Below are 14,321 nucleotides of genomic sequence, written 5' to 3'. Positions count from 1 at the left end.
CCAGCAGGCTCCCCTCGCCCGCGCAGCGCAACTATTCCATCACTGAGTGTGAGTGTCTGGCCCTAGTTTGGGCGGTTGCGAAGTTCTGCCCATACTTATATGGCCGACCCTTTTCCGTTGTCACAGACCATCACGCGCTTTGCTGGTTATGCTCACTGAAAGATCCTACAGGAAGACTTGGTCGCTGGGCCTTACGCCTCCAAGAATATTCGTACTCTGTCACCTACAAATCTGGCCGACTACACAAACACGCTGACTGCCTGTCTCCCTACCCGGTACCCGAGCCTGCCGACGCCGACAGTAGTACCGCCGACGGCATTTTCTCTGTGTCTGCCTTCGCTAACATCGTCAATGAGCAGTACCGAGACCTATCGCTGCGGGTACTCATCAAGCGTCTGCACTCTACACCTATCAATGCATCCGTTCGCCGATATGTCCTCCAGGGCGGCATCCTGTACCGAAGGAACTTCCTCCCTGACGGCTCTGATCTTCTTCTTGTCATGCCAATACATCTACGACAGACTATGCTCTTTGAGATGCATGGCGCACCCACTGCAGGACACCTTGGGGTAACCCGCACGTACGACCGCGTCTGCCACCGCTTCTATTGGCCTGGTCTCGCTCGCTCCGTCCGACGCTATGTTGCTGCCTGTGATCCCTGCCAGCGTCAGAAAACACCTCAGGAACTACCTGCTGGTCATCTCCAGCTGATCACCGTCCCTGTGGAACCGTACTTTCGTGTTAGATTAGACCTCCTCGGTCCCTTTCCCACGTCATCCTCTGGGAACAAATGGGTAGCTGTCGCAACTGATTACGCCACCCGATACGCTATCACGCTGGCTGTCCTTACCAGTTGCGCCACTGATGTTGCGGACTTTCTCTTGCGTGACATTATCTTACTTCACGGCGCCCCACGAGAGCTGCTTACTCCGTGGTCGTAACTTCCTCTCAAAAGTTATCGCCGACATTGTGCGTTCCTGCTCCATTCAACACAAGCTGACTAGCTCATACCATCCTCAAACCAATGGCCTGACAGAGCGGTTAAACCGTACTCTTACCAATATGCTGTCCAAGTACGTTTCCAAGGACCACCACGACTGGGACATTGCCCTTCCTTACGTTGCATTTGCGTACAATTCTTCCGGGCACGACACCGGCGGATTTTCTCCATTTTATCTGTTGTACGGTCTTGAACCGACCTTGCCCCTAGACACGGCACTTCCTCCTGCTGCGATCTCAACAAGTGAGTATGCGCGCAATGCCATCGCCCTCGCGGACCATGCACGCCAGCTTGCCCGTACTCGACTGATGGCCTCGCAAACCACTCAGCAACGTCAGTACAACGCCCGCCACCGTGACGTACAGTTTTCGCCTGGTGTGCTCGTGCTCCCGTGGTCACCCTCTCATCACGTCGGACTTTCAGAGAAGCTCCTTTCACGATATATAGGGCCCTACCGCATGCTGCGCCAGGTGACGTAGTACGAAATTGCTCCTGTGCGTTCAACCTCGTCCTCTACTCTGGCATCTAGTGATGTTGTGTACGTCAGTGGGCTCCTTCGATTTTCCACTTCTGGCTACCCGCGGGCTGCCAGAGCATCTTCGTTTTTCTCGGCTTGCTCCGTCCATCGCGCGACGCACTTCTGCCGGGCGTCCGTTTTGCTCAGGCTGGACGGATCTGGCTACCCGCGGGTTGCCAGAACCTGCCAGGGCGATTTTGGTCTGGCTGCTCTCTGGAAGTTCTCTGGCTAGCAGACGACTTAAAGAGGCGATGGGCGCTCGCCACCATCTTCGCAGGGACTTCACGGATTGCAACGCGGGCGCTTGAGGACTTAAAATTTACCTCACTCAGTCAACTGTCTTCTTCTAGCGTTATCTTTTTAGGTGCTAACGCTCCGTTCCGCAATGCGAAGCGGTGCGATACGAGCCGTGGTGAACCGTTTAAAGCTTCTGTGCGTGTGTCCCCTGATGTTTCTTCGCAGCGATGATCAGCGCGCCACGCTCTCACGCGTGCATGTTACCTGCATTGTGTTCCACGCAAATTGTAGACGCTCATTCACACATTGCAGTACATTTTGGATTCTTCTTTCTCTGGTGGCATTCCTTTTCACAAATCTCGCATATGTATATATCTAGCTCCTTTTTCTGCAGTTAGCAAAGGCTTTACAGCTAGCCCGTGTTCGCTCCGTCTCTCCGTCATATGCTTAGGTGGCAGCTCGAAACCGATACGCGTTCGAACTGCAGGCCGTTGATCTAAGAATATACTGATTGCACTCGGTACATTAGATTCTTCTTATTTCTTACATTAGACACACATACATTGGCTTATTGCTCTCATGATCGCGACCAATGTTGTTTTTCGTGTGAGACGTTTCTCTGGTCACAGGCGGCGTGCATTTTCATGCACCAGCCGCATCCCATGCTCCTTAGGGTCAAAATGAGAAGCACCATCAGCTACAACAAACTTTCTGAAATCGAAGCCCAAGCAGGTCGGCACGAAATGTTATGCGTATGAGACGTACTCGATAACCTGCCTTTTCATGTCTTGTGATGTCACAACACCAACTCATCAATGTCGCCGGTGGGCGACGTGATCGCTGTGAGCAGGGATTCTCGAGCAATCGCTTTCGAGTGGACAATCACTTACACGCGATTTCGCGTCTTGGCATCGGCCGCGTCGGAGGCCATCTGTTGCGCTGCGCAAAGTGAGGTTGGCCCAGTGTGCATCCTGCGCCGAGTTGCGCGAAAGTGATCGTATCCCTGAATGCAACTATATACTTTCAAGCTGGCAACGCATAAATGGGCTGACTACACCAAGCACGCCTCGCCGGGCGCTGCCATGCTGGTAGCTTGTTTACATTAGACCAGCTGTACCGGCGTTCGATTTTGCAAACTTCGGGCAGGTTCAGGTTGTCTTGGGATCCCAGCCCATGTGACTTCCTATCAGAACCGGAACTAGCTGGCTGCCAGCAGGCTGCCAGAACTCCGAAAATCAAAGAATATATATAGGTTCTGGCAGCCCGCGGGTAGCCAGAACCGTCCAGCCCGAGCAAAACGAACACCCGGCGGAAGTGCGTCGCGCAATGGGCGGAGCCACCCGAGAAAAACGAAGACGCTCTGGCTGGCTCTGGCAGCCCGCAAGTAGCCAGAAGTGGAAAATCGAAGAAGCCCAGTAGGCTCAAGGCCTATTACACTGCTTCTGAGTCCGGCATTTAGTCGCTCCGGGACGGCGCTTTTGCCGCCGGGGGTAGTTCTACGGAACAGTATTTACGATGACAAAGAGGCGAGCAGGGTGAAGATGACGACGACGATTAGAGGCTAGCGCGGGCCGTTGCCTGTTGGCCAAGTGCAGCGTATTACCTTGTAAATATACTTGTATATCGCTTTTCGTCAGCGTTTTCCTACGTACCTACGTAACAATATGCTTCTAAAATTGCCAATAGGATGCCAGGTTGGCTGCATTAGAAGGAATTTGCACTGTCCTGACGTTCATGAGGCGTGGCAGCAGGTAAAAAGTGTTTTAAAAGACAGAAATGAAAAGGGAAGACACAATGCGAGGGCTAGTGCTCGTGTTGGGATCGCAATTCTCGTTTCCGTCTCTTCAAGTGCTTTATTCCCTTTATTTTACTATGTCTTGAGTCGCAACGTTTGCATGTATTACGAGTTCTGAATTTAAGACTCACGTTGGGTTACTTCGTGGATTACGACTGTAAAGGTACTAAAGGTATGCTTATGCCATGTAATGCGCTGTAACAAAGTGCCCACCTTCGTATAGCTCGAGTTGTTCTGGCTCAGTCTTTGGCTCCAGCAGGGGAGCAGGGCTGACAGTGCAATCTGGAAAAAGTTATACAGAAGCTCAGCTATAGAGTCACATTTCGACACATTAGTTATTCCATAAGCAACAGCAAACACGGGCGATTAGCAGTGGCAAGTGCAAATTATATATTTATTATTTATAAATATATATATATTTATTTATCAATACTGCAATCCCCTTTGGGGATTTGGAAGACACTTCTGGTCCTCGGAAGACACTTCTGGCCCTTCTGACCCTTTGGAAGACACTTCTGGTCCAGTCCATTCCTAGTTTCGTACACATCTTCCCTATGCTTAAGGCCCAGGGACCCCTTTCGGAGGCCACGTTGTTCCACAAGGTACGGCACAAGAGCTCGGGCCCATTATGTGCCCACCTACTTCAATAAATTACCGCACAGCACCTTCTGTGCAAAAACGAAATATAAGTTAAGGAGACTGCTAAGGCGTATCTGTTCGTAAAGGCGTACCTGTTCCGTTTTTTTTACCGTTATTGCTTGTGTTTGTGCATGTGATTGCGCAATTCCTTTGCAGCATGACGGTCAGTCTGGGATATGGTTATTTTGTTCACACACAATGCTGTACTTCTGTGTTTCATTATGCTCAATGAAAATTCTTTTCATAGACACTGTATAAATTCTAATAACCTTTTTTGGTGTTCTATACTTGAGTTCGCTGCTTATAACTGGTCTATTAATGTACTGTGCATGGTTTTGCTGCCTGCCAGGCGCTGCCGCTCAAGCCTTCAAAGGCTTTGGCAGGCCTGTATGAATGTACTGATTTGATTATTGGCAATAAAGGTATTATTATTATTATTATTATTATTATTATTATTATTATTATTATTATTATTATTATTATTATTATTATTCCGCAGGGTGGGAAAAAATACATATATAAAGAACACTATAGCATAGGCATTGAAAACAATACAAATCAGGTTAACAGAGCTTGAGCATAGCAGTGGCACAGCAAGATAACAAATTCTTACTCAATACTTGAAACAAACGCCGAAAGTGATGATTTTGAAACTTGGTCATTGGTTAGATGATTCCATTCAACCACTGTTTGGGGAAAGAAGGAATACTTAAAACAATTATTACGTGTACTAAATGGGGCTATTGTTCGGCTATGTCGCTGCATAGTAGCATAACCAGATGAAAAAGTAATTATTCCCGTGAGATCTGTCTTACAAGGACCATTAATAAGTTGAAAAAGGAATTTTAGTCGTGGTGCACGATTTCTTTGCATTAATGATGGCAGGTTTGCTTTTGTTAAGAGGTCTGTCACTGAAGTGCATCCAAAGCTGTTATAAATGAAACGAGCTGCTCTTCTTTGCACCATTTCTACCTTGTTAGTGCCAGATTTAGTAAAAGGGTCCCAAATTACACATTATGCTTTTAAAATTGCCAAGAATAGGAGCACAGGTAGGCTGCATTTGGAGGAATTTGCACTGTGCTGACGTTCAGTCTTGTTGCTCAGGCGTGGCAGCAGGTAAAAAGTGCTTGAAGAGACAAACGAAAAGGGAGGACACAATGCGAGGACTAGTGCTCGTGTTGGGATCGTCATTTTTGTTTCCGTCTCTTCAAGTGCTTTATTCCCTTTATTTTACTATGTCTTGAGTCGCAACATTTGCGTATTACGAGTTTTAATTTAGGACTCACATTGGGTTGTTTCGTGTATTACGACTGTTAAAGGGACACTAAAGGTTAGTATTAAGTCAACGTGGACTGTTGAAATACCATCCCACAAACCTCGAAACACTAGTTTCGTGTGAAGAAGAGACTTCTTTTAAGAGAAAACGCGTTCTGAAGCATCCGCGTACGTCTAGCGCAGTTCAAATCACCCGCCCTCCTATCGAGAAGTATTGACGTCATGGTGTCAAGTGACGTTGCACCGTCGGTGAGAAAAACGGCTCCCGCAGATGGCGCTACGGCTTTTCTGCACAAAACGCAAACGCGCGGCCAGAAAGAGCCAAGATAGAGCCGACAGCAGCGCGAAAGTGCAACTATGGTGGCTAGCGGAAGGGAAAGCACACGTCGATACGCTGGTTCTTTATTTTATGACGCCAACTTCGACGCTCGTTGCAATGGATGACCTACAACGATACATTAGCTCACGATGCTGGGCTCGAGTTCAGCGATTTAAGCACTGATGAACGTGGACTGCTGTTGAGGGCTCGCGCTGCCAGCGTCGTTGCGTACTACTACGACGGCGACCTGCTTTGAAAGGCACTCCACGCGACTATGGTGATAACACGACTTCAGTAAGTCGGCGTTGAACTCGTAATCCTCTGGACGAAAGTGCAGCGAGCACACTACGTGATTTTTCGGCTCTTTGCCAGCGCGCTGTGGCAGAGGTACGGCACTTAACCACTTCGAATGGAGAGATTCACTCGTTGGCACACAGTGATAAGTAACGTTGGATTCGCCGCTGCAACTGCCCTTGGCCAAGTTCCGCAGACCGTTCGCGCATCCCACGACATCACATGGACGTGCCATTCTCGTTGCTTGTTCCAAATGCAAGTTTCGCAAGCCAGCAGGACAACCGCAGCAAGACGCGATAAAGAAACAACTGAAACTCCAAAGCGCGCGTGGCGCAAAGTCGAGCGCACAGAGTCGAGCGAAAATGAAACCTTTCGATCACTCATACTACTCAAGGGTAACGACAAAATGTTATTTTTTCTTAGAATCGAATAGAAGTAGACAAGTAGTATTTTCTTCCGTCTTATAATCTAATGAGATGATCATTTTAATACGAGTAGTTGAGTACTAGTGACGTGAATTATGATGAGGAGTGCTTTCGTCATCGGGCTAGTATCGGAATGTCGCTGGGGGGTCTCAAATTGTGTCATGCATTTACCTCAATTTCTCGGTTACTAAAGCCCTGTTCACGATTATATTGACGCCTTAGATGTTCTAGAGCATTGCTTTATCAATTTAACTTGACTTTCTGGTAACCTTTAGTGTCCCTTTAAGGTACGAAAGGTATGCTTATGCCATGTAATGTGCTGCAACAATGTGCCCACCTTCGTACAGCTCGAGCTGTTCTGGCTCAGTCTTTAGCACCAGCAGGGGAGCAGGGCTGACAGCGTCATCTGAAAAAAGTTATACAGAAACTCAGCTATTGAGTCACATTTTGACTCATTAATTATTGTACAGGCAACAGCAAACACCGGCGATTAGCAGTGGCAAGTGCAAAATATGCTTCTAAAATTGCCAAGAATAGGAGCACAGGTTGGCTGCATTAGAAGCATCTGCACTGTGCTGACGTTCAGTCTTGTTGCTGAGGCGTGGCAGCAGGTAAAAAGTGTTTGAAAAGACAGAAACGAAAAGGGAGGGTGCAATGTGAGGGCTAGTGTTTGCGTTGGGATCACCATTTCTGTTTCTGTTTTTTCAAACACTTTACACGTGTTATTTCACTATGTCTTGAGTCACACCATTTGCATGTACGACGAGCTCTGAATTTAGCACTCATGTTGGGTTGTTTCGTGGATTACAACTGTTAAGTTAGTTAATTGAAGTTAAATGGTGCAAAAGCGACTAAGGCCATGCTGCGCCAGTCACAGGACAGTACAAGATCCAATGTTAAGGCAGCAATAGCTGCATTATCTTAAAGTATGTAAATACCTAGTTTCATCTAAAAACTCGAACAAGTTAGTGAATAGCACTAGCGGCTCATCACCCAATATTAAGGCAGGGTGTAAAGGTATATCAATGTTTCCACCTCTGTGTTTCAGTACGTGGACATGACGTAATGATGTGGTTTACTATAAGCGATTCATGGCATTTCTCGCAAGTTGGTGGGTTGTCTTTTTGAAATAGAAAATTGTGTGTTAGATGCGTGTGTCCAATTCAAAGTCGACATAACATCACCTAATATAACCGTTCTTGGTGTCTGCATGATTTACACTCGCCAAGCAGGTGTTCAGTCATATGTAACTTGTTATTTATGTACGAGTTCCATTCTCGCTGCCATTTTGATGCTAGGGCCTTACGAATCACTCGGATACTGTTTTTGTATGTATGTTATGCGAGTTATGCTTTTGTGCACTGCCATAGGTGTGCTTCTATCTGCTGCTTCATTCCCTGGCATCCCAACATGGCTTGGGAGCCAGCAGAATTGTATGGTTCCTCAGTATTTCTTATTAAGGACCATGTTTAAGATATCGCCAAGCAGGGGTTCAGATGCAGAGTTTAAGTTTAGAGCTCCCAGGGCACTTAACAAATCGGTATAAATAATAGCATTCTTCTGCTTGTCGGTAGTAATTTTCTTAACTGCCATCCACAATGTATAAACTTCGGCGGTAAAGAGTGAAGAAAAATTATTTATCCGAATGCTATTTTCCCAATTTTTCGTTACGATCCCAACACCTACGTATTCTTGTGTTTTAGAACTGTCAGTATGGAATTCCTTGTAGCTTTTATATTTTTCTTGAATAGCTCGGAACTCTTGTATTATGTGTTCTTGCGGAATGTCTTCTTTCTTTAGATGTGTTAGTGTCGAGTCACATAGCTCTGTAAAATTGCCCCACGGAGGCAATCTTGGTGGCCTTTCGGCAACCTGTATGACTTCATGAGGAACATCATAAATCTGACAGTATTCTTCATGACGTAAGTGGCTGAATCATGTTTGGTTTATTTGTGTAGTGTACCCGTGATTTGCACTGTGTTACGATGTTGTAGCATATGTGTTGTGGTGATGACCGAATTCTCAGTACATAGCTAAGTGTAAGTAGTGCTCTGCGGTGCTGTAAGGAAGGTTCATTGCGGTCAACGTATAAACTTTGTACAGGCGATGTTCTGTAGGCACCGCTCACCAGTTGTAGGCCGAGATTATGAACTGCATCGAGTTGTTTAATGTAGGACTGCCTAACTGCACCATAAACTATACCACCATAGTCGAGCATGCTACATACAAGGGACTGGTATATACGTAGTAGACATGTTGGGTCAGATCCCCAGTGCTTGTGAGATAGAACCTTGAGGTTATTTAGTGCTTTATTTGCTTTAATTTTAGTTGTGATACTGTGGGCCAGGGAGTTCAGTTTTGTTTCAAAATTTATGCCTAACAATTTGTAGCCTTCTTAGACCGGCAGTTTTGTACCATCCAATGTGAGAACTGGACTGCAGTGTAATGCTTGCTTCTGGGAAAAGAGAACTGTAACAGTTTTGTGTGTTGAAAACCAGAAACCATGTTTGTCAGCCTATTGTGCAAGATTATTTATCGTCATTTCCAGTTGTCTTTCACAGGCGGGTAAGCTTGAGGCGCGGCAAGCCACTTGTGAGCCGTCAACACATATTGAGTGCATAACATATGATGGGATGATCTTATTAACAGAGTTCATTTTGACTATGAAGATTGTCAACCTCAGAGTGCAACCTTGTGAACGCCATTTTCATGTGTAAATGTGCGTGAAAGTATTGTGCCGAGACGTATTTGAAATGTTCTTTTGACATGTTCTCTATTTGACATGAAATCACAGACAATTTAGCATTCTGCCATGAATTCCCAGGTCAGCCAGCTCTCTCAAAATTCCATATCGCCACGTGGTATCATATGCCTCTTCTAAATCAAAGAAAACCACGAGAGAGTGTTGTTTGTATAGAAACAGGTCATGTATTTCATGTTCTAATCACACGACATGGTCAGTGGTGGAGCAGCCCTTTTTGTATCCACACTGGTGCTTGTTTCTTAGGCTTCTTGTTTCAAGGATGAATGTGAGTTATGTTTATAATGCTCTCACAGGATTTGGCTAGACAACTTGTTAGTGCAATGGGTCTAAGCTGCTAGGGAATGTTGCGGGTGTACCAGATTTTAGAAAAGGCACTACTACTGCAGTTTTCCAATCTGTAGGCATTACCCCAGACTTCCATTATGACTGTTAAGGTACTAAAGGTATGCTTATGCCATGTAATATGCTGCAACAATGTGCCCACCTTCATATAGCTCAAGCTGTTCTGGCTCAGTCTTTAGCACCAGCAGGGGAGCAGGGCTGACAGCGTCATCTGGAAAAAATTATACAGAAGCTCAGTTATCCAGTCACATTTTGACACATTAGTTATTGCACAGGCAACAGCAATCACCGGCGATTAGCAGTGGCAAGTGCAAATTATGCTTCTAAAATTGCCAAGAATAGGAGCACAGGTTGGCTGCATTGGAAGCATTTGAACTGTGCTGACGTTCAGTCTTGTTGCTGAGGCGTGACAGCAGGTAAGAAGTGCTTGAAAAGACCGAAACAAAAAGGGAGGGCGCAATGTGAGGGCTAGTGTTTGCGTTGGGATCACCATTTCTGTTTGTCTTTTCAAACGCTTTACACGTGTTATTTCACTGTCTTGAGTCACACCGTTTGCATGTACGATGAGCTCTGAATTTAGGACTCATGTTGGGTTGTTACGTGGATTACGACTGTTAAGGTACTAAAGGCATGCTTATGCCATGTAATGTGCTGCAACAATGTGCCCACCTTCATATAGCTCGAGCTGTTCTGGTTCAGGCTTTGGTTCCAGCAGGGGAGCAGGGCTGACAGCGTCATCTGGAAAAAGTTATACAGAAGCTCAGCTATTCAGTCAATTTTGACACATTAGTCATCGCATAAGCAACAGCAAACACGCGATTAGCAGTGGCAAGTGCAAAATATGCTTATAATATTGCCAAGAATAGGAGCACAGGTTGGCTGCTTTAGATGCACCAGCACTGTACTGACATGCAGTCTTGTTGCTGAAGCGTGGAAGCAGGTAAAAAGTGTTTGAAAAGACAGAAACGAAAAGGGAGGATGCAATGCGAGGACTATGCTTGTTTTCGGACCATAATTTTTGTTTCAATTTTTTTCAAGTGCTTAACTCTTTCGCTACTGCGCCTATTCAAATCAATCAATTTGATCGACGTCATTTCAAGTTCAAATTCTTGCGTAGCTTGCAGACGCCTAGCGCCATCTAGGTTGGAGAGTGGCAAACGCACGTGATCCGCTATGTTTTGTTGGTTTTTTTGCTTTCCGGTGCGTCTCCCCGCGTCGCAAGAAGTTTCGGATTGTCAGGCGAGCACATCTATCATGGCGTCGTCACAGCGCGGAGACACTCCTAAAAGACGTGTTTCTCGCCAATCAAGCGCTTCTGTAGCTGATTTTGCGGATCAAATCAGAAGTAGTGATTCTGAAGAAGATGTGGACATATCAGAGTTTAGCACCGAGGACGAGGATGCATCAAATCAAGGCGGAACATCCAGCGGGTGAGTGTTGGCTATATGTGCGGCGCACATTTCGATTACTAATAAATAGTTATGGGTGGTGGAGCATGTACTCACAGCTATATTATGTATTTTCAGGGTCTCAACATCATACGGACATGATTCCTTGCCAGCAGCTGTAAAGCGCATAGAGTTTTTTCCTAGAAGAAACCCGGGGGTCGAAGTTGGCGGCGCACTCTGGAGTAACACACGGCATTTCATACAGGCCGTTGATGTCTTACAATTATTTTTCACTGCGAAGCTAACCAACGTTATCTGAAAAAACACAAACAAATATGCGTGGACGCATATTTTAGAAACACAGACCTAGGCAGAAAAGGATGGCTCACGGAAAAATTTCAGTCCCGGTGAAGTAATGCAATGCATCGGAATCTTGATCTACATGGGAATTGTGGAACTGCTTCGCTTCCGTCTATACTGGAATACCTCGGCGCTATTTTTGGGCCTCATTCCTCTAAAGATTATGCCCAGGAGCAGATTTTTTTCATTTCTTGCATTTCTCAGTGTCATGGACCCGGAGAAGACTGACCTTGTCCGCGATCGCAAGCTGCACAGGATCGCACATCTACTGCAGCATATGAATGATGTGTCAAGTCAGCTTTTTCAGCTATAGCGAAATTTGTGTGCGGACGAACGAATCACGCCGAGATAGAAGAGCTCTCTAGAAAGACTGGCTTTGGCTAGCTTGCATTTCGAATTGAGCTGGTAAACCACATTTTTGGGATGGACGACAGACAGTCACCCTCTGCCTCCTCCAAAGAAGTCGGAGCACAAGCCCCAGGTGCAAAAAAAGCACCGTAACTGCTAGCTCTGCTATGAGAAAAACAAAGCAGAGATGAAGACGGCAGTTTTCTGTGAGCCATGCGGTGTGTATCTGTGTTTCATCCCGACGAGGGACTGCTTTGGAAATTGGCATGCCACCCAACCAGGCTAACTTTTTTCCTTTTTTTTTTTCGGAAAGAACAGTTTTCTGCAAAACTTTCCGAAACTTGTCATCTTTTTAGGACATAATAGGCTACAATATGTATATCTTCAAATTTTTTCACTATCGATATTTTTAAAGTTGTGCACCTTTTTCAAGCAGAATGATATCCTCACTGTATAAATTTTTACATTATAAACATTTTTTCATTACCTTGTGCAATAAATATATATGCAACATATATCTTATTGAATCAAAAATTCTTTTAGCTACATTTTGAAACCAAACAATGTAAATAAGGCATTAGTGCCTACCCGCCAAAAAATATTTCCTTCCACCTAGTAAAATCTGCCCTTTTTCCCATGGTAGCGAAAGAGTGAACACCTTTATTTTTTCTTGAATCACAGCAGTTGCATGTACGATGAGCTCTGAATTTAGGACTCATGCTGAGTTGTTTTGTAGATTACGACTGTTTAAGTGCTAAATGTATGCTTATGCTATGTAATGTGCTGCAACAATGTGCCCACCTCTGTATAGCTCGGACATTCCTGGCTCAGGCTTCAGCTCCAGCAGGGGAGCAGGGCTGGCAGCATCATCTGGAAAAAGTTATACAGAAGCTCAGCTATTGAGCCACATTTTGACACATTAGTTATTGCATAAGCAACAGCAAACACTGGTGATTAGCACTGGCAAGTGCAAAATATGCTTCTAAAATTGCCACAATAGGATCACAGGTTGGCTGTATTAGGTGCATCTGCACTGTGCGGACGTTCAGTCTTGTTGGTGAGGCATGGCAACAGGTAAAAGGTGCTTGAAAAGGAAGGATATGCAGTGCGATAAATAACAGCACGCGTCACCAGCTTCATTTGTGTTTAAATACTTGGACAAGTGATGGGCTCTGAATTTAGGATACATGTTGAGTTATTTTTTTTGAATATCTATTGCTAATGTTTGAAATAAATTGTTGCTTTTCCAATAGAATTATTCTTTATGTGGTGCTTCCAAAGCGAAGAGTACATATTCATCACAAAGTGGATTACAAACAAAGTGCACCTTCAAAGCAGGCCGACACTTTTTTTTTTCCACTTGACGAAATGACAATGGTACGAGAAAGCTTTGCTATTAATGTGCAGTGTCAGATAAGGCTCACGTAGTCTAGCTGAAAAGGTTTACACCTGGTACTATCACCTACCTTTCGACTCTGACAGCTCATGTGGTGCCTTCACGGATGGAACGGCTGACCAAACGAGCCTGGTTTCTGCCGGGTCCATGAAGTCTCCATCCGTGAAGTGCGCCGAACAGATTCTGTAATTGTAGACCTTTTTTCTGGGCAAACCCATGAGGTCTGTCCTCCCAGCGTACTCTAGAAACGCTTCCATCCTGAAGAAAAGTGAAACCCATAAATTCCAACGAGATAAAGTGTGCAGTCGGATCATGCATAAGTAAACTCGCTTCGTTGTGTCGGCACAGTAGAAGTTGTGATACATCTACTTTGAGGCTCAGAAACTCGTTTTTAAATGGTAGCTAGTTCTCATCAGGAGGCGAATGCAAAGCACACAACCAAGCACTTCGTTATGTGAGAGACGCAAAGGTGAAGCCATACAGTACTTCTCAAGTGGTTTATGTTCGCTGCTTGTTGGTTTAACGATTTTACAGCAACATCTTTGCCCTTCTCAAATCAACCATATTTACGGTTATTAACTGTTGCCTCACTCAAGAACGGCTATGCATGACTACGCACACTGATTAGGACAAATGAAAACAGGGAAGCCAACTGCGCGCTCACCTGTTGTCTTTAGGCACCCGGAAGAACACTGCATGACTCGTTCTTGAAGTATTCCTGCACCACTGCACGATGCACGAGCGATGCGAGTAGTCGTGGAGCGGGTAAAACATCGCGGAGCGCTAGCACACGGTTACCGAAGGCCACGAAAGCGACGCAACTGCCCACGCCAGCCAAAGCACGCAGCGCACGCTTTCCCACTACGGCAGATAACCATAGAATAAAGGATAACGAAAGACGAAATTTCAACGTAGCGAGCTAAGTGGCGCCGCCGGGCCGATATACAAACAACCCAACAGTGGGGTGTGGCAATTGCGGAGTCGCCGGACGTTTGCGCGCATGCGCGAGTAAGAGTTTTCACCGGTTGCGAGCACGAGACGCTCATTTGAGGGATCGCCAGTCGTTTGTGCGCAGGCGCGAGAGAAAAAATTTGGGGGCTTTTGCATGGCTTTTACTCCTTTAATATAGAATAAAGATATGACTTTGCCTGGGCACTACAGAGACGGTTTCCTTGCGCGTGTTATAGGCGTTTGTCTCTAGGCCTGCCGGCATTGCGGAGTG

General features: G+C 45.7%; 1 protein-coding gene across 17 annotated transcripts in view; it reads right to left on the bottom strand.

Moving 5' to 3' along the window:
* The window catches only part of LOC142560785 (uncharacterized), a 36,142-nt gene extending 22,071 nt beyond the window's left edge, over nucleotides 1-14,071 (bottom strand). For 9 of the 17 annotated variants that reach the window (XM_075673119.1, XM_075673129.1, XM_075673124.1 and 6 more), the window contains exons 1-7: nucleotides 13,764-14,070; nucleotides 13,170-13,357; nucleotides 12,505-12,573; nucleotides 10,277-10,345; nucleotides 9,750-9,818; nucleotides 6,839-6,907; nucleotides 3,763-3,831 (exon numbers count right to left, since the gene is read on the bottom strand). In XM_075673119.1, the coding sequence (XP_075529234.1) occupies nucleotides 3,763-3,831; nucleotides 6,839-6,907; nucleotides 9,750-9,818; nucleotides 10,277-10,345; nucleotides 12,505-12,573; nucleotides 13,170-13,357; nucleotides 13,764-13,873 (643 nt within the window). In that variant the 5' untranslated portion in view covers nucleotides 13,874-14,070. Of the gene's footprint in view, nucleotides 1-3,762; nucleotides 3,832-6,838; nucleotides 6,908-9,749; nucleotides 9,819-10,276; nucleotides 10,346-12,504; nucleotides 12,574-13,169; nucleotides 13,358-13,763 lie in introns of all 17 variants that reach the window. The other 8 variants (XM_075673121.1, XM_075673120.1, XM_075673130.1 and 5 more) reach the window with 5 other exon arrangements.
* Between the last annotated feature and the right edge of the window lie 250 nt (nucleotides 14,072-14,321).

Source organism: Dermacentor variabilis, chromosome 10 (assembly GCF_050947875.1).
Source record: "Dermacentor variabilis isolate Ectoservices chromosome 10, ASM5094787v1, whole genome shotgun sequence".
In the NCBI taxonomy this organism is placed as follows: Eukaryota; Metazoa; Arthropoda; class Arachnida; order Ixodida; family Ixodidae; genus Dermacentor; species Dermacentor variabilis.
The sequence above is the reverse complement of the archived record's forward strand: the minus strand, read 5'-3'. Positions and strand labels throughout refer to the sequence as shown.